General features: G+C 40.6%; 1 protein-coding gene across 2 annotated transcripts; it reads left to right on the top strand.

Moving 5' to 3' along the window:
* The first annotated feature begins 1,736 nt into the window (after positions 1-1,736).
* Positions 1,737-11,885, top strand: ppm1da (protein phosphatase, Mg2+/Mn2+ dependent, 1Da). Of its 2 annotated transcripts, none has more exons than XM_007565560.2 (6): positions 1,737-2,929; positions 6,655-6,883; positions 7,926-8,050; positions 8,796-8,977; positions 9,144-9,368; positions 9,559-11,885. In XM_007565560.2, exons 1-6 carry the CDS (start codon positions 2,404-2,406, stop codon positions 9,931-9,933), a joined length of 1,662 nt encoding a protein of 553 aa, XP_007565622.1. In that variant the 5' UTR covers positions 1,737-2,403; the 3' UTR covers positions 9,934-11,885. The 2 variants fall into 2 exon arrangements, with proteins under 2 accessions (XP_007565622.1, XP_007565623.1); XM_007565561.2 differs by having other exon boundaries at positions 1,751-2,929; positions 9,562-11,885.
* Positions 11,886-21,111: the final 9,226 nt, after the last annotated feature.

Below are 21,111 nucleotides of genomic sequence, written 5' to 3'. Positions count from 1 at the left end.
GAGTGAATAAACCATTTTAAAGGCAAATTCTGTAATAGAAAATATGGCAAAACCCATTTGCAACAACATGATTGTAGTAAGCAGTGACAATAGTTAAAGTTAGTTTTTCACCAGGTAAAACATTAAGAACAATTTTGTATTTACAATGTTAGCTTGAAACTGCTATAGCAACATTTACACACATATAATAAGCAACGTAATCATTCTGCAAAAAATGACATGACTACTTAAGGTTCTTTAGTCTGTGATTAAAAACAGGAAATAACATCAAAGTGTCAAGATGCAGTGTATTTTGATTTTAAAAAATTACAGACATTTGCAGTAAGAAAACAGGAAGACAAAATGAGACTTGGTTCTAGGGACTGTCAGTTTAATAAGTTGGGAGGAATGAGTACTGTGTCGTCAAGAGGATTCTTGTTGTAGTGATTTAAATAATGACGAGAAAGATCTAGCTGGGTGCTATAAATGAACAAGAGCCAGTGGATGTTACAAGTCTGCAATGAAGGCTATATACCTGACAGTTCAACAACAGAGGTGTGTTTTATAAGATGAATTAGAAATAGATCGAATGGCAGAATGGAATGACATATTGCATCCAGTTTAAGAATGTATTTGCAAGCATGTTATAAATCATGTCACCATAATCAAACAAAGTAACATAATAAGAATAAAAAAACAACATTGAAAATCTAAGTGTTTAAATTGAAGCATAATGCTGTCTAGAATGCAGAGAAGAGGCTATCATCTACAACTTTTTAAACTGGTTTCCATTCTGATCATGGGTGTGTCACAGCAGACTTTGCAAGATATGACAAAATATTGGCCTCAGGATATCAAGTTAACAGTCACCCTGATGTCAGTGGTCATTAAGTCTTTTGACCGACTGGTGTTGAAGCAGTCAACTAGTATCGACTGTTGAAGCAGTCAACAGTTCCCTCTGCAAACTGCAGAGGGGCAGGAGGCCCCCTGCTGGACCTCCTGCAATTTGCTTACCTGGCAAAGAGATCAGAAAAAGATAGTTAACTATCTTTCTTTAAAAAGGGCAATGAAATATATTAAAACTTATTTACAAGTATTTTTTTTTCTTGGACAGAAAAACAAAAATGACCACTTTCATTGGTCTCATCCGGGACACTGATGAGTTTGCATACAGACAAGAAGTTGATCAGCTGGTCTACTGATGTGGTCAGAACCTAGAGCTTAACCTGCTCAACACTGTTTAGATGACAATTGTAATTGTAATGCAATTTTACTAAGTATTGCTACTCTTACTCTCCCCTGGAACGTTAGCTGGAGATAGGCACCAGCACCCCTCCCGACCCCACAAGGGACAAGGGTGTACAGAAAATGGATGGATGGATGGATGGATGCTACTCTTACATGAGTAAAATTTCTGCTATTATTCATTCAGTCAGTCTTTTACACAATCACATCCATCAGTGCAGCTTGACTCAGCCACAAAACAAGACAGGCCCAGAGTGGCATGAACAACCAGGTCTGCATAGAAAATCTTCAGGGCTGACTCTCCAGGACTTGTTTCTCTGCAGACCCCACATATCAAACTGTTTAGACCTTCAGGTTTGTTTATGTTCGGGCGTACAGAGTGCCACTTAAAACCCAACTTCCACAGAGACAGTGTCTTTCCCTATTCAATGAACATCTATGCGAGACAAAAAATGGCATATTTGCACAATCATAAGCATTTTCTTTATTTTGATAAATGGCTGTACACACTCATGTACATACTGTTCATTTTTTTCCTTTTGCCATTTTCCATAAGATAGGTATAATGTGAGCACAGAAACCAAAGTCAAATTCCTCTTGGTACACACAATCTTAGTCAATAAATCTGATTCTGATTCTAAAGAAAGAGAGACAGCAAAAAATGTGCAGGCCTCTGCCAGCAACCTGCATTAAAGAACAACCAGCAGCTGCTGTGGTTTGAGTCCCTTCTTCAACTGAACACAATGCAGAACACATCAAGGTTAATGGTCAGTATAAGTCTAGGCGATCAGTAAAGGACATTAATAGTACACACCGGTTACATAAATGTGTCTGACAAGTCTGCAAAATAAAGAACTGTAACCACAACAAAACGCTTGAACTACAAGTTGCTAATTACACTGGTGTAGATTTCAGCTGTGCTCATGATTTTACATTATGTGGCCTATTTGCGTAGAAAAGGTTTGGATTTACCTGTAGAGGGCAACAACCGCAGTGGCGTTGCCACGTCATTTAATCAGAAGAAAGCACTTTCTGACGTCAAGACGTACGGTTTGAGCATGCTTACTACGCCCGAACATAAACAAAGGCAAGACGTTTCTCCGCATTCAAATCTGACCCAGCTTCAATTTTATATTCCAACAAATCCGAAAACTTGAAAAGCTTTTTAGGGCTGGAACCATGGAAAACCCCTTGCTGATGCGAGTTAGTGTCTTTACTGACCAAGGAGGCAGGAAATACATGGAAGACGTGACCGAGGTCATAGTGGAGCCCGAGCCGGGGGAAGATGAGCCGACGCCGGGCGAGCAGGAGGCGGGTAATGGGGGAGCTTTTAGCGTTAGCTCTACAGCTGTGGATTCACATCCAGACATTAAAGATGGAAAAGCGGAGACTGAGCAGCTTACAGAATCATCAAGTGAACGAGTTCGAACTGAAGAAAAACACATTTTTGAGGAAACCATTTCACCGGGAAGCGAGTGTCCACCTCGAGATCAACCCAGTAACTCCAGCCGCTCCCGCCGTTCCGTGGCGTTCTTCGCGGTGTTCGATGGCCACGGGGGTAGCGAGGCTGCGCAGTTTGCGCGAGACTGTTTATGGGAATACATAAAGAAACAACGCGGGTTCTGGTCTGACTGTGACCGGGAGGTCTGCTCGGCTATACGCAAAGGATTTGTAGCCTGCCACCATGCTATGTGGAAGAAGCTACGTAAGTTTAACATCAGCTCCCAAAATTCTAATTAATATCAACCAGTCGGAAATTATGTAATCATCTTTTTAAACATGGCCAAAAACCTGACTTTGTGGAACGTACAGGAATGTTTTGCCGACACCTAGTTACTGCTATCTTACTCGAAGGTTCTACGGCAACAGTAATTTTCCACTGTCTGTCAAGTGTTTTATTGTTCCAAGACCACCATGAGTTGTTTGTTTCATTTTAAACGCAGGTTGAGTCGGGTTTAGGTATAAATAAGAGTATTTTGCGTTTCTTTTCGAATTTAATATGACCGCTAACGTAACTGAAGTCAGTATCGGATTCAATGCCTCTGAATTTTTGTTTGTGTAAAGGGTCATTCCGTTGTCTTTTAAAGATTTGGATTTCATTTCCTCGACTCTAAAGATGTTAAAGATAGGGGTGTCCAAAGTCAGTCTCTCAAAGGCCGGTATCCTTCATGTTTTAGTTCTCTCGTTGGGGTTGGTAACGATCTCCTTAGCATGCCATTGTTCTGCAGAAGCCTGCAAATGAGCCATCATTTGGTCCAGGTGTGTTGAATCAGGGAGATATTCAAAACATGCAGGATACCCGCACTTGAGGAGTGACTTTGGACATCTCTGTGTTAAGGTGAATAATTCTAATTTCTATTTTAATAAAACTGTAATCAATTACATTTGTACTCCGTCTTCAAAAATACAAATACAGATCCAAATACAAGTTGCAGGACACTGGTCCTGCAACGTGTTTTTAAAGGATAGTCACATGTATGACCTAATATAACGTCTATTCTAGTTATGAAAGTTTTGAGGATTTCAAATCCTGTGCTTCTTGCATTTTAAATAAAACTGGATCAGGGGCAGACAACTGCCTTTAGTCTCATAAATCAAAAAATGTATTTTAAAGCACTAGTTAAAGCACATATATGGTCTTTCCCGTTTTAGCCAAGTCAAGTCAAAGTTTATTGATATAGCACATTTACAACAGCATCAGCTGACCAAATGCTTCACAACACACATCACAGTTAGATAATAGAAATAAAATTAAGCTTAGTAAAACTAATAAGACAAATATAAAATTAGCAGAGATAACAAAAGTTAATGGCATGAATGGAAACCAAACAATTTAAAATTTTAGCTGCAACAATTATCTTCCATCCTTTACCTTTTCTCTTTAAGGCTAGTGAGGATAGATAAGTTTTCAGGCTGGACTTAAACTGACCTACTTGCTGAGAAAGCTTAACAGACGGATGGAGACTGTTCCACAGTCTGAGTGCCGGCACAGAAAAGACTCTGTCCGTTCTAGTTTTTAGCCTAGCTTTAGGGACAGACAATAAAAGCTGGTCAGTTGACTTTAGGGCTCTGGGTGGGGTGTAGGGCTGCAAGAGCTCAGGTAAGTAGGAAGGTCCCATGGAGTTCAAACACTTTAAAAAAAATCAATAAAACCTTAAATTTTATTCTGAAAGCAACAAGCCTGTTGTTTTAGATGTTTCTCTACTCCAACACACCTGGAAAAAAATGATGCCTCCTCACCCATCAAGTGCTACAGAAGCCATTAATCACTCATTTATTTAAAACAGGTATGTTTTAGGTGTTTACCACCCCTACTCAGGGCAGTAAAACATCTAAAACATGCAGGAAATCAGGTCCTGAGGATCAGTGTTCAAAACCTGAGTTTTAAAGAATCTATGCTGTGTAGACCAGTGTTGTCCAAAGTAAGTTCTCCATGACATTGAAAACCATTGTATGGGTCACTGGTATGTCCGTCTTCAGATAAAATTTAATGCCACGATAAGGAGCTAATTAGGTCACTTGAATCAGATGTGTTGGAACAGAAACATTTCTGAAACACAGGACACTGGCCTTTGTGGATGAAATAAATTCTTGAAAAAGGAAGAAAGGAAAGGATGGTGGTTTTATAAAATCCAAAGGAAATTTTGAGAAATGAGAAGATCAGGAAGGAATGGGAGAGAAGAGACAATTATTCTACAATTCGGAACTGAATAGTCCAGTGTGTCCATTTCTTATTTTTAAGAAGGAAACGGGGAAAATGTGATTGTGGGGAAGATGAGACAATATCACCAGATTCAGAAAATCAAGTTAGTTAATCTTTAGTAATATGAAAATGAAATTAGACATTGTTGATTTATTGCAGAAAGATTCAGGAAGCAGAGGATATCAGGCTATGTTTTATTTTTTAAAACGGTGTTATTTGCATAACAGGGTAATTTATTCTTTTTGTCGCATGGTCTACACTCCTTTCTGGTTGGTGGCGGTAAAGCTTCCTTCAGTTATGTGCTAAATGCCAAGAAGAAATTCTTGAAAATGAGTCTTGGTATTTATCCAAAGATCTACAGTAAAACTATGGAATATTTGTTCTCGTAGTAGCATAGGCAATTCTTTAGCATAATATTCTCAGAGTTTGTTGTCAACTCATGGGATCTGTGAGAAATAAATTCCTGAACACGAGACAAAGTATACCCTATAGAAGTACTTGCATGAGGCTGCAAAATCTACAGAAGAAATAATTATATATGTATTCTGGATATAGCATATGGTAGTAGTAGTTGCGTGTAATTCCGATTGTGCCAGTAAGGGTACCTCTGCTTCTCTATCAATGTAATCTAACATGCATGAAGCCAGTCTTTAGGGAGAGCCAATGTCAGCTGACTTTACCTCAGTCAGTGTAGACTAGGCTTGGCTGTTCTGTGTCTTGCAGCTTTCAGTTTCGATTCAGTTTAGTGGTCTACATAGAGGCTGTGAGGTATTATGAAATGATACATTTGATTTACTATGGCTGCATACAGCAATGGCAATGTAAGTATATATTTTCCTCTCCTTTTTTGTGATATGCTTCTACCAGAGACTGACATTTTAGCATATTTCCAGCAAATAAAAGATCTGAAATGTGAATTTATGATCAAATGGAAGCTATTACAGAAGCCATTTGCAGTGTAGACATGCCAAAAGATAATCAAAACTGTATTGTTTTCACAAGTGAAGTGAAAGTTTTGCAAATCGATAGATAATAATTGTGTACATGTTTGACTTATGATTGCAGCCATATATGAAAATCCAAAATGGCATACAATGAACTCGTGTGTTAAATCGGATGCCAACTTCAGCCCTGTACGTAGCTAGCGGTGTTAGCTGTAGCAGTGTTAGCTGCTGCCACCGTGTCGGGGACTGTAAACAAAGCACCTAACCCTATCACCGAGGATGTTCACGGAATCAAGCAGAGCTGATTCAAAACTATAAACGACATCTGTTGTGTTTATAGTCAAACATGAAATTTAGTTTCTATAGTTAGCTTGGATGACTATAGACATGTTTTGCTGAGTTTGGGTTGTTCAGATACTGTCTCAGTGGGTGTGTTTGTGTCGGGCTGGACTTGCCGGGGCATATCAGCTGCATTTTTAAGCAAGTCACAGTTTCTATCCCGGTAGTTACACTGCACATGTCTGTTGAGGTCAGCGTTACGCCAGTTTCTGGACGATGCTTGTCCTTAAAATCTGAGCTACTATCAGAGAACTAAGCTTAAAAACAGAAGGAAAAAAACTGCTGAGCAACAATATTATAATCATTTTTATGCATATATATTTTTGAATGCACTTTTCTGTACCGTACATTGTTTTTTGGTGTCAGCCAAGTGGTTAACATGGAACCCCTAATGAGCATTAAACAATCAGTAAACATGTATTGTCTTTGTATTGTTCTTCACAGCTGAATGGCCAAAAACTCTCACAGGGCTTCCTAGTACATCAGGCACCACAGCCAGTGTTGTAGTGCTCAGAGGAAACCGCATGTATGTGGCTCATGTTGGAGATTCAGCCATAGTTCTGGGTGTCCAGGATGATCCTTCAGTCCCATTCATCAAAGCTGTCGAAGTGACCCAGGACCACAAGCCTGAATTACCCAAAGAGAGAGAACGTATTGAAGGTCTTGGAGGAAGGTAAACCAACATTTTTCTCTGGCTCTGCACACATTGATGACAGGCTAAATCAGGAACATTTAGAAGTAGACACTGCTGTAATATCTGGAAATTTTGGATTAATCGGAAAGGAATGACTAGAGCAACAATGAAAAATGCCTAAATACCTTTCTGGATGAGAACCCACTGAAGCTTTGGGGGATGGGCGTTTTCATAAATTAACCAATAATGATACTGTATCGATCCCAGTATTGAAAAATAATCTAGCTCGGGTATCAGTGACAATGTTACCAATCCATAAGACGGATCTATTCAGTCTAATGCTATGCTTTGTGCTCTGAGTGACATCATTCTTTCTTTGGAAAGAAAGTTTGTTGCAGCATATTTTTTTGTTGTACATCTTTGACCTAATTGAACTGAACAAATTAAAGTTGTGTTGTTTTTACATGTTTGACCAAGCTTGTGAAGCTATTGGTGTATTTAAGGGTACTGTAGGCCTTGTTTTTTGCAGTTTTATGCAGCCTTTGAAAAGATTTTAGATGTTTGTAGTTTCTGTCACCAGAACTTGCTTCACTTGCTCTACAAGTCAGAGGAACATGCAGGTGCAGGTAAATGTTGGGTAAAATGAGGCTGGAGCAATACTTACTGTTGTAAAGGCTGTGGATTAAATCATGAGTAATGATTATAATGTTATTTTACATAGCCAGCTGAAATTTTAGTTCGGTTGCAATTTTTCTCCCATATTAAGTGGGTGAAGCTACTTTAAAAACACAAGGTTTATTCTAGCATGTTTACATAAAGTCAAATTGGTTAAAATCTTAATTTTTTATTTTATTTCATTGTCATTAGAAGTTTATTAGAATTTTAATATTTTAATCCTAGATCTGTTCACTGTGGATGAGAGTAGTAAGTTTCATAGAGAAGTAGGTTTGACCTGTTGCTGTGACAAGAAATGTATTAAAGGAGGTGAGCAACACCTTACTGTTGCTTAAAACTTATTTTATTTTTATGTGGACTTTGCTTGATGCACATGTAAACCCCTCTCTTCTTGTATCTCTCTCAGTGTGATCAAGAAGTCAGGAGTGAACCGTGTGGTCTGGAAGAGGCCCAGACTCAGTCACAATGGTCCAGTTCGTCGGAGCACCGTTATTGACCAGATACCTTTCTTGGCTGTTGCTCGAGCTTTAGGTGAGAAACAACCAACAAGACAATTTCAATCAATTACGCCACAGCTGGTGCTGCCTGAACAGATGATTTGGCCATTCAGAAAGCTCAGAAATTTATTTCAGAAGCTTAAATATTAATATTAACTTAAAAAAATAAACCATTGTAGCAACAATGACTGCAACAATCCAGCTTAGTTGTTTAATTATATAATAATAATCAATGTTGTTTATAATGCCCTTTATATATCAAATTGAAACCTTGAAGACCAAATTCACACACAGATGATGGAAAACTACTGGATTGTAGCTACAGACTGGGGCAGTCTGACGGAAGCCAGGCAGTAGTTTTGTGCCGTCATCCATTCTGACCAACACCAGCAGGCAAGGCGGGTGAAGTGTCTTAATCAGGGACACAAATGACGACGTCATCTTGTACATCTTCATTACAGAGGCATGAGTTACATCAATAAACATACTGGAAACCATTCTGTTCATCTTTTTAAAATTTCTACAAAAAATAAAGAAACATTCATTACTTTGATAGTGAGTTGGATGTCATTACATAAAAAGTTCTATGGCAGGAGGAATTGTCAGTGTGGTGTGGATTACTTTCAAGGCAACATCTATCTGGAGCTTGTGATTACAACTGATGGCATTTGTGTGCGTGTTTTTTTTTTTACCTTTAACACCTTCTTAAAACATGATGGTCTTTTTTCCATCATTGATGCAGCTACATTGATATTTATTTTTTCACTTCCACAACACAGGTGATTTGTGGAGTTATGACTTCTACAGCGGAGAGTTTGTGGTTTCTCCTGAGCCAGACACCAGCGTTGTTATTCTTGACCCTCGAAAGCACCGCTACATCGTCCTGGGGAGTGATGGTCTTTGGAATATGGTGCCACCTCAAGAGGCCATCTCCATGTGTCAGAAGAACGATGAGGAAGTGGTAAGCTGTTTGGGTTGATGTGATTCTCTGGTACTTTGTAGTTTTTATATTAACGGTCAGATAAGGAAGCCTGGTCAAAAGACTGTTTCATGTGTAATGGCTAATCAATAAGGTCCATCTCATTATCAACCATCATCAGAACAATAACAAGCATTCATCATTCCAGGTACCATGTGGCGTTTCAAGTGCCAGGCAGCTTGTGAGCCATTCGTTGCTGCGGTGGCGCCAGCGCATGTTGCGTGCTGACAACACCAGCGCTATCGTGATTGCCCTGCTGGAAACTGGGGGCTCCAAAGAAACATTCCACAATGAAGAGGTGCTACTGGACCTGGCCAAAGTGTCCCAGTGTCCTCCTACATCTATATCTCGTGCAGACACTCCGCTCTTACAGGTACGGATGACTCAAAGCAAATTCTTTTAGACACTCACAATTTAGAATAATTCTCACAATGAAACCAGCCATTTTTTCATTGGTTTTAAACATTCCATTTCATTTAACACATCCTTTTATGAGATACTGCATTTTGAAAAACTTTAATTGATATTCCTGCTTAATAACCCACCTATGTTTATGGTTCCAGCAGCAACCTCCAGATGAAGACTCTACCTCTGCCATGTCTGAGCTGCTCCCTGCTCTGGAGCGACGGGATGGACTATCTGGAAGCAACAGTTTCTACCACATGACTCTGTCGGACCCTTTTAGTCTGTCACCTCTGTGTTCAAACAGCACCATGGACTCGCCCAGTCACTCCAGTCTAGCTGACAGAACAGTAAGCGGGAAGACATCCATCAAAAGAACTCTGAATGGATCCCCTTCGTCAGGCCTTTTGACAAAGAAGGCTAAACGCAGAACTGACAGGCCTCCGCTGGTCCAGCACAACACTGAGGAGAAACAGAAGGAATCTGTCTCTCCCATTCTACAGCAGCATAACAAGATCACAGTGTGTGTCTGCTGAAAACACACACCAGCTGTTATCTTTGTCTCCCATGGCTTCCTGTTTGGGATGATTGCATCTCTGACATGGTCACAGAGCAACCTTGGTTAAAGGTTGGGCTAAATGTTTAATCAAATCCCACTTAAAACGTTTCCTCATCTGATTTTTTTGCTTTTGATTCCCAAAATGCAGGTGAAGCAGTATCGATGCTGAGGGAGTGGGACGCTTGTATCAGAATGTTGGGCTGCAGCCAGTTTACCATAAACATTATTGGCCTTACTGTGGTGGAGAACCTATGTTGGTTCCTAATAATACAAATTATTTTCTTCACCTTCAGTGTTTGGTATATTGTGGAAAAGTCACTTATTAAAATATGAATTGAAGAAAATTTATTTTAATTTGAAGTACACCCATTAGATCTTCTAAATCCTGCATATTCAAATGTAAATTGGGGCTTATGCTACCACAATGTGTGGTAATAAGTGGAAGAATTGGGTATGCATAATGTTGCTGGTGTAAATATTATGAATTTTATAGCTGAGTATTTAAGTATGTAGAACTGTATGCAAAATGAATCTATTTTTATACATTATTTTATTGTGTGACAGAACATGAAAATTCCTTCTAGATGTGCACCCCACAGCTTCCATGTTAAATGGACCTTGAGTTTTGACATGTATTTTATTTAATCACTGAGTACTTATCTTGAATCTAAACAGAAGGTGCTACTACAGTAAACAAATCAGTAAGCTAGTACTCTGTATATTTATATGAATCGTCAGTGTGAGACAATGTTTGATTTTCTTATACATGTTAAACCCTTGATAAATATTGCATCATTTAGGAATCCTATTCCCTCATATATTTTATAGTTGTATTTTTAGTAACACTTTTCAACTGTTTGGTGTGTTTATTCTAGACATTTGCCCGTTCTCCAAAACTGTCTTCTGTCTCTCTGCATTTGCAGATGTTGGCAATTCTGTCTTAACAGATTTTTAAGACGGATCTGTTTTTGTAGCTGCACTAAAAGAAATTTAGAGTGATTTCATGAGTCTCATGAAATCAGTGGATTCTGTCTACGAGAATCTGTAGAATCAGTGTGTGCAATATTTACGTCACTAAGAACTGTTTGGAATACAATCAGTTTGACTTTATTTCAAGTGTCATAAATTTCCATTTTTCTCACTAATATAATATTCAGTTTGACAGACTTATAGCACACCAGATGTTCCTACCCGACACTAATGATATTATCCAAAATGCTAAAGGTCACAGAGTGATGGAAACAGAGATGAGATGGAGAGGAAAGTAGAAAATGGGCATATATGACAACTGATAATTATTGCAATATTATCAGCAGCCCAAGATTTTCCAATATTGTGCAGTCATAGTTCTTACTGGAGATGGGCACGAGCATGATTGTCAGGACTAAGGCCCTCCTCCTGGCTCCAATAGGATGTTTCTAGTTATTGCTGAGAGGAACCAGATGAGCTCAATTATTTTTTACAGATCATCTGTCTTATACTATCATGACATAGTGACAGTTATCAAATATGTCATATATATTTTTAATAAAAGTTACTCCAGCTTTAATGTTGATTCGGTATTTGGAAGTGTGGCTAACAGACTGAATGACTTCCTTCACTTCCTCCTCTGTCAAACTACAGCGGTAGGCAGACTGCAGTTCTTGAACGGCACAGAAACTACATCACCATTCACAACGGCTCCTTTTTGCTGACTGGCCTAGTTAAAATCCACTTCAATAAGAGAAATCCAATATAGAACACTGAAGGGAGATGAGAATTATGTGGAATTGAGTAGGAAGGCAATTAAAATGATAAAAGAACCTAAAGATAAAAATCTGAGTTTGTGGCAGGGCTGTGAAACACCTGTCGAAGCGTCCTTGTTACAGACGTGTGAAGTTCTACAGAAGCCAAGCCCTTTTGCCTTGAGGATTGGTGTAAAATTATTGTAAAAAAAATCAATCTGAACAGAATGACCAATACCCAAGACTGATGAATCTCCCAAACCCTGTTTGATGTTGCATGTGTTTTTTTCTTTTTCTTTCGCTGAGCAAATCGGTATGCTGCCTGGCATCACCAAATAAGCATCGTCTGTGTGAATCATTTGAGCACATGACACACACACGCACACACAGATCTGTCTCCCTCTCCAGTTGGTAGCATTATGGATTGTCAGGGAAAAATATTGTGTTGATCTACTCATCTTTATGTTTGACTCATTCTGTAGATATGTACATTCTGTTACCTGGCTTTGGGTCTCTTGATTCAGATCTGTAATTTTATTCTTGAAAAATGCTTATGAAATGTCATTTTTTCACTTCCAACCCTAGTTTTAAAAGCTGTTGTGCATGTCTACAGTGTAAATGTGGAGAAAAGCAAAACCACTTATTCCAGAAATGAACTTATTAAAATAATTTTCCCTGAAGTCAAATAATAAATTTTCACTTGTAGACATTTTTACTTTAACTTAGGTTAGGTAGTACTTTATTAATCTCAAGGAAACATACAGTTGTTTTCAAAAACAACTGTATGTTGTTTAAAAACAACATACAGTTGTTTTCAAAATAATAGCAGACCCACATCACTAGCAAGATAAAACATTGTTTGTGTTAGAATTTCTTCTACACTACAAACAAGTTTCTAGAAGGTTTAGTAAAGGTATAGGATACCAACAGGCATGATATGCATGCTGCTAATTCTGTGAAACTGATTCATTTACTGAAAGGGGTGTGCTAAAACAAATAGCAGTGCAGTTCAGTTAGTGAGGTCATTGATTATGTGAAAAAAAATGTTATGCAGGTGATCCTTGTTGAAGGATCAAGGTAACTGACATTGCATGGGCTGGATTTGCATTTGTCCTTGGAAAAACAGTAAAAGGGGACACTCATGACACTTTTCAGAAGAAGAGCGTTTTTTTTTTGATAAAAAAATAATAATAGAAGAAGAAAAAAACATAAAGAAGTGCAGAAAAGATAGGCTGTTCAGCTAAAATGATCTCAAACTCTTTAAAATGGCAGCCAAAACCAGAAAGGCGAGAAAGAAAATGAAAAACAATTATTTGAATGGAATAGTCAATAACCGAAATGGCAAAGGCTCAGCCAATGATCAGCTCCAGGAGGATCAACAAAGACCTGACATTGTCTGTGAGTACTTTAACAATCAGACATCTGCGTAAAGCCAAGCTACCAGCAAGAAACCTCCACAAAGTCCCATTGTGAAAATAAAATGCATGTGCTGAAGCAGTTACAACTTACCAAAGAACACAGTGACTGGCCTACAAAGAAATTGAGTAATATTTTATGGACTGATGAGAGTGAGAATGTTCTTTCTGGTTCTAAGGGCCACAGACAGTTTGTCAGATGTCCTGCAAACACTGAATTCAAGCCACAGTACACAGTGAAGGCAGTGAAGGATGGTGGTTCAAGCTTCATGAAGTGGGGATGTTTCTTGTGTACAAGAGGTCCTATATATCACATACCAGGGGTCATGGATCAGTTTGAGTACACCAGAGTACTGGAAGAAGTCATATTGCCGTATGCTGAAGAGGACATGCCCTTGAAATTAGTGTTTCGACAAGACAATGACCCCAAGCACACCACCAAAATCATGGTTCCATAAAAATAGAATTCAAATAATGGATCAGCACAATCCCTGGATCCTAATCCAATAGAAAATTTGTGGGCTGACATAAAAAAATGTTGTTTGTGAGGTAAAACCAAAAAATGCAGAGGAATTGTGGAACATAGTACAACTGTACTGGGCTGCAATACCTGTTGACGGGTGTCTGAAATTGATTGACTCCATGGACCACAGATGTGAAGCAGTTATCAGAAACCTTGGTTATGCAACTAAATATTAGTTTATAATTCTGAGGAAAGTTGAATTTTCAGACATTTCTTATATTATACAGTATATTTTTGAGTTTGTAAAGAATGATGTGTGTACTGCTATTTTTTTTTTTACATTTTAACATTTTTTACATTTCTTGACTTTCTGTTAAATATCATCATATTCAACTACTTTTTCCAATTTTCTTGCTTTGAAATAGAATGTGCATATTAGTCGCCAATGCATTTGTGTTAATTAAAATACAATTTATTTGACAAATTTTGAGGTTTACTTATGTAACAGAGATAAAAGCTTGTGTGTGTCTTTGTGAGTTTTGATCAAAATGATTACAGAGTTGTATGTGTTTATGAGATTTTTGATCAATGCGTTTGTTTGGAGCCACCTAGTGGTGTGATTAGTGACTGCATGCAACGGGTCCGTCAGGCACTCTCGCGGCTTCCTCCACCAGAATTCTGAGGAGCGCTGGTGGAGGTAGGTGCGAGAGAGGCAGCTCTTCGCCTCTTTTTTTTTTTACTTAGGGTCATATTTTTCTAGTTCAACAATTAACGAAATACTGTAAGAATATTTAACATCTACAAATATAATTTGTAAAGTTTTTCTCGTGGTTGGGCTGGAAAGATGTGACCCTATGAGTGGGAGCTGCGCCGGTTGGTGTTCGTGGCTGACCACTCAGTCACGGCGCTAACTGTGTCTTTTATTTTTCAGCCTGTCGGACCACTTGCCTGCAGTCAAAGCCACATTGTGAAGAGTTTTTTATTCTGTGTTTTACTAGGTGGGTTCAAAGTATAAATTTATTTATAAAATGTTTTGTGAATGTTTTACTTGTCAACTGGTATAACAGTTGTCTGTTATTTTACTGTTAGTTATTTTTGATTGATTCATTGAATAAGAATGTTTTGTTTTGTTTTGTTTTTGGAAATTTGTTAACTGTTATATTTATTGTGTCAGGATCGGTGGTTTGTTTTTGTTTTGTCCTTTTGTTTTTTGGAAGCCTGCCGCTTCCCACTTCCTCCACCAGATGCCGCCTAGGAGCAGAGCCCCTGGAAAAGCGTGTGGTCGAACCCAGGGACACACCTGTGGCAGCAAAGAAGCGGCGAGCTGACACTCCCTTGCCTGAGTGTTTGTTTACCTCGGTAACAAATCGTTCCAGAGTAAGGCCCTCTGAGCATTTCCCCGAGATAATCGCCTCCTGTGTTTTTCCTCTTATTAGGTTTACCTGGATTCCTCCGGAGTTCCTCGAGAGAAGAGTTCTGTGGATCGTTTATCCCGGACCGCGACCAGCCGCCAGCTCGCTCCTCCACTCAGCCAGACTTACCTGTCCGCCCTCCAACGGTTCGTTGCCTCTCCACGCCGCCCCTGGGTCTTTCTCTGCTCCCAAGAGAACTTCCATCTGCTCCTAGTAAGCCTTTCCCCTCCTCAGTATATATATTCATCCACCTCCCTGGATTCGCAGATACTAATCGCTTCCTCTCGTTGACAGTGGCTGAACTGGTTATCCCTTCCTGACTCCTGCTCCGTGTTTTTCCCCCAACCCTTTCCCCTTTTTTCAATAAACTTCTTTATTGTTTTGTACACGCGTCTCCTGATTGTGTTCGTGCATGTCGGTCCGTAAACTGCAACCAAACATGACATTGTTGATACGATCAAATCTAAAAAATAATAATAAAGAATTCTGAGGAGCGCTGGTGGAGCCTGTCGGACTACTTGCCTGCAGTCAAAGCCACATTGTGAAGAGTTTTTTATTCTGTATTGTACTAGGGGACTGACGACTAAACAAGAAGAGTTGCACTGGTGCCATGACTATGATTCCTGATCAGCTTGTTGCTGTTCGCCTTGGTTGTTGTGTCATGTACTTACAAGCTACCTCTTCACTTCAAGACACCTGGGCCACAAGGTTAAAGGACTGAAGGCAGAATATTGGCTTCATTGCCAATAAGTGACTGATTTTTGAGTGTTTTATTTTCAGTCTTCCATTTTGAAATGGCAGATTCCAACCAAATGTGAACAGTCAACCCTCCTTTGGGAGAGGTAGAGGTGTAATGGGTCTCACTTTTCAGTCAGGAGTGGCAGTTGGGTCAGATTTTTGTGCCTCACCCATGTTACCTGCAAGTAATAGGCCTCAGGGATTAGCTTTCTATCCAGCTGAGACACCTATAAGGCCGATGTCATTTGGGGACCCAAGCCACTCTACATCTACTGGCCATGACTTACACCTATTAAGTGACATGATTTATCAGTTAGGTTCACATTATTTGGAGGCTAATGGGCAGAGCCAGAGATGTGGTTAAGATTGGTCTTAAAAGTGACCCTGTTTTAAATGCTACATGCTCCCCAGATGTGATGTATAACATACTGATACAATACTTCAGTCACACATCCTCCTGCCTGCCGCTGCAAGACTTCTACTCCACACTGCCATTTCAAAAAGAGGATGCTTTTGACTATTGGATTCTGCTCAACAAACCTGCAGATATGGCTGAAGAAGGTTTAAAGCGTCAAGGAAAACAAACTGATGATATGAGCAGTGAAATTGCTAAAATGTTTGTAAAACACTGCCCTGATGCAGAACTGACTTCAGTATTTAAGTACAAGCAAATACATGAATGGACCTCAAAAGACATCCAGGAGAGGCTAGATGAGCACCAGAGAGAGTGTGTCCAGGATCAAAACACCAATCCACAAACCATCTGCAGCCCTACTGTTCTGCTATGACACACACATTGAATCCCAAGTCCCTGGTGGTGCACAAAGATCAAATAATGTTTTGTGCTCTTACAATGTACAACCTGCCTCTGAGGCGCCACCAAATTCATGTTCCCCTTTGATGGTACAGAACCAGCAGCTGGCCGCTACATTAGATTCCCCTTCTCCACAGTCTTACCTTCCTGTCCTGCAACCTGCAAAGCAGGACTGCCAGTTCTCACAAGTGCAGTACCAACCTTTTGCTCCAGTTCCACAAAGTCAGCAGCTCAGTCTCCCACAAGAAGGAGCCATGCTTGGAGAGGTGATGTCTATACTCAGGCAGGTCCTTGATAAAGTCCAGGTTGGTGGCCAGGTATCATCTGCTCGTCACAAGCGCACATGGGGTCGAGCCAGACCTGTTATAAATTGTCGCATATGCAATGATGACAAGCACACGACAGAAGCCCACTGCCGTTCAGACCGCCTTAGTTTCACATGTTTCAGTCCTGACCACACAAGGCGGTCTTGCCCAAACAGAGCTGTCCCAACAGACAATGTGCAGGGAAACTAAGCGACCTGTGCCTGAAGGGAGGCCGCATGGGTCGAAGTGATTCCTGCCACATATTTGATGGTGCTGAACTGTACCAAAATATTCAAAGACTAAATGAGTCTGAAAATATAATTATACAAGACACACAAAAAGTCAAGAAAAGTGACAGTTTATTCTACACAAATGTCAAAGTTAATGACAAATTAATTCTTGGTGCCATGCTAGTGGTTCAATGGCATGCTCATTGAGCGACGTAGCCCTACAGTCACTGATTAACGCCGGTGTTGTAATCTCTCACCAGGAGACTACTGACATTGTATTTGTAGGATGTGGTGGTTCCAGAGTAAGACCGACTTCAATAGTAGATCTGAACATGGAGATCTATGGATGCCAGTTGTGATATATACACCTGTCTTGCTATGGAGGACCTAGATATACAAGATGTAACATGCTCATATCAGGCCACCACTGATGTTGATTCTGCAGAAGAAAACAATGACAATATACAGGAAAAACGGAGAAGTGCTGGTCTGGGGGATCTGGACCTACAGTCTTGTGATGTGTCAGATGATTGGTGGAGAAAGCTGGCAGATCTAGTGATCAGTTATGAGGATGTCTTCTCCCGCCACCACTTAGACTGTGGAGAAGCAAAAGAATTTATACACAGGATCCGGCTCACTGACGAGAGACCCTTTCGGCTGCCCTATCGCCGCGTACCTCCTGCTGAGTGTCAGAAGCTCCGTCAAGTCCGGAATGAGATGGAGGAGAAAGAAATTATACGGAAATTGACAAGTGAATTTGCCTCACCTCTTGTCCTTGTTTGGAAAAAGAACGGTGACTTACGGATTTGCACAGACTTCAGATGGCTCAACAGACGGACCCTGAAGGATGCTCATCCCCTACCACATCAGGCTGACTGCTTGGCTGCCTTGGGAGGAAACATGTTCTTCAGCACAATGGACCTCACGTCTGGCTTTTACAACATGCCACTCCATGAAGATGACCGTAAATACTCCGCCTTTACGACACCCATGGGGTTGTATGAATACAACAGACTTCCCCAAGGCCTGTGCAACAGCCCTACCAGTTTTATGAGGATGATGACCTCAATATTCGGTGACCAGAACTTTCTCAGCCTGCTATGTTACCTCGATGATTTGCTGGTGTTTGGACCATCTGAGGAAGTAGCTCTCGAGAGGTTGGAGATGGTGTTTGGTCGTCTCCGTTACCATAACATCAAACTGGCTCCAAAGAAATGCTGGTTGCTGAGAAGATCTGTGAAGTTTCTTGGTCACATAATTGACAAGTCTGGTGTTTCTACAGATCCTTCTAAAGTAGAGTCCATCAGCAACATGCTCACTACAGATCTCATGGAGCCAGATGGTATCATTCCATCTCATTCACGCATTCGATCATTTCTTGGCATGGTCAACTACTACCAACATTTCATCCCAAGCTATTCTGCAATTGCCTGACCACTGTTTTATCTACGGGCTGCACAGTGGCGCAGTTGGTAGAGCTGTTGCCTTGCAGTAAGAAGGTTCTGGATTTGATTCCCAGCCCAGGTCTTTCTGAATGGAGTTTGCATGTTCTCCCTGTGCATGCGTGGGTTTTCTCCAGGTACTCTGGTATCCTCCCACAGTCCAAAAACATGATTGTCAGGTTAATTGGCCTCTCCAAATTGCCCCTAGGTGTGAGTGTGTGTGTGCATGGTGTCTCTGTGTTGCCCTGTGACAGACTGGCGACCTGTCCAGGGTGACCCCGCCTCTCGCCCGGAACATTAGCTGGAGATAGGCACCAGCAACCCTCCCGACCCCACCAAGGGACAAGGGTGTAAAGAAAATGGATGGATGGATGTTTTACCTACTGGCTGGTGCAAACCAAAGATACTCACCAAGCGAAAACTCCAGTTCCGCAAATTGACTCCAGCTGATTGGACAGACGAGCATCTCTCTGCATTCATGGAGCTTAAAGCAGCTTTGGTTAACTCCGTAATTCTGGCCCACCCAGACTTTAACCGCCCATTTGTCCTGTCTACTGATGCATCGCTAGATGGTTTGGGTGCAGTCCTCTCACAAGTTCAGGAGGGTGAAAGTGTGGCTCGTCCAATAGCATTCGCTAGCAAGTCTCTCACACATGCTCAAAAGAAATATCCAGCCCACCGTCTCGAGTTTTTAGCACTGAAATGGTCAGTGTGTGACAAATTTAGCCACTGGCTAAAAGGGCATGTATTTACAGTGTGGACACACAACAACCCACTCACCCATATTCTCACAAAGCCACGTCTGGACGCCTGTGAACAGCGATGGGTGGCAAAGCTGGCTTCTTACGTCTTTGATATTAAATATCTTCCTGGCTCTAAAAATGTGATGGCAAATGCCTTAAGTTGCCATCCCTTCGTCAAATCTACTGTGGGAAGGAGACTGTTGCAAAGCCCATACAGCCAGCTACTTAATGAGGCCCTCCCTGTTTCACCTGGTTCAGTACAGGAGGCTTTCAGACAGTCAAATGCCAAAGACCAGAACTCCAACATGTTGCACTCACCTGACAGCACAAAATTTCAGTTCTTCACAAAAGAATGGGAGAGTGCCACGCCTCCCTGTTGATGTGCTTTTCAAGAACATCCTCCATGATCCTGAAATTGGTGGATATGTACTGTCCCTGACTAAAGATCTTCAAAATGCAATGACCATAGCTCAAAATCATGCTAACAAGGAACAAGATCGACAGGCTGGTCTCTACAATCGCAATACTAAAGTGAAATCTATTGGGGTTGGTGACCGTGTTTTAGTATCAAACAAGCGTGAAAGAGGCAAACGCAAAACTGCTGACTGCTGGGAGTCTACAGTATACACTGTTGTGGGCATGAACCCTACAACTCACACATACCAAATAAAACACCCCACCACCGGTCAAGTTCGAGTTGTGCATCGTAACCTCTTGATGCTAGTGAACTTCTTGCCTGTTGATACATCCAGTGTGCCTGTCGACTCTGCTGCTGTCACACCTGAAAGCTCTGACATTAACACTATTTCAGATGCCCTGGGATCAGTCATTCAGGAAAATGATTCAAAAATCAGAACATAAGATTGGGTCAGCTCCCTATCTGATGAGCCCCGTGATGTTGCCCCTGTGAATGACTTTGTTGGAGACGTTGTCTCTGCAGCACAGGCAGACGGGGGATCTCTGTTGTTCCCTAGTGAAATGGTCTGTGACAATAATTCCTCAAATGCTTCAGTTGATACACAGAGTTTTTGTCCACACACTTCACTAGTTGCTCAGTCTGTTACTGACACTGAGCCTGACACTATTTATACAGTTAGAACCTGTGTTGGTAGAATAGTCAAACCTGTCAATAGACTGATCCAGGTGATGACCAACATAGCTGCTAATGATGATGCTAGTCAGCTTTTTGACAGGGTTTCTAACTCAGTGTTTCAAATGTTCCAGCAAAGACATTAATAGTAATAGGTTATTTTCTAATCTGAGTTTTCCTTGTCCTGAGCTTTGTTTTGTTTTTGTAGTGTATATTACCATTGTTGGTACAGGTCCAGGTTTAGGGACCTCTTTTAGTTTGGGCATGGATTATGTGGGATGTAGGCTGCATCCTGCTTCCAGGAGCTGGCAAGGAATAAGGCACCATTTTCTTGCCACTTCATCCTATGTAAAGGATACTATTTCAGTTGGACCTTGTATATTCATTACAGCCAATTCATGCGATTTATTTATTCATTTATTTATTTTCCATTATGGTGATAATTCTACACTTTAATCATTTTGGTCAAAATTCAGCAAGGGTGGGTGTAACAGAGATAAAAGCTTGTGTGCGTCTTTGTGAGTTTTGATCAAAATGATTGTAGAGTTGTATGTGTTTATGAGATTTTTGATCAATGCGTTTGTTTGGAGCCACCTAGTGGTGTGATGAGTGACTGCATGCAACGGGTCCGTCAGGCCCCCCCCTCCAGATTGCTGGTGCTGGTGGAGGTGGGTACGAGAGAAGCAGCTCTTCACTTCTTTTTTTACTTAGGGTCATTTCAACAATTAACGAAGTCCTGTAAGAATATTTAACATCTACAAATATCATTTGTAAAGTTT

The sequence above is a fragment of the Poecilia formosa genome, unplaced genomic scaffold, assembly GCF_000485575.1.
Source record: "Poecilia formosa unplaced genomic scaffold, Poecilia_formosa-5.1.2 Scaffold179, whole genome shotgun sequence".
Classification (NCBI taxonomy): Eukaryota; Metazoa; Chordata; class Actinopteri; order Cyprinodontiformes; family Poeciliidae; genus Poecilia; species Poecilia formosa.
This window is presented reverse-complemented; position numbering and strand designations above follow the sequence as displayed.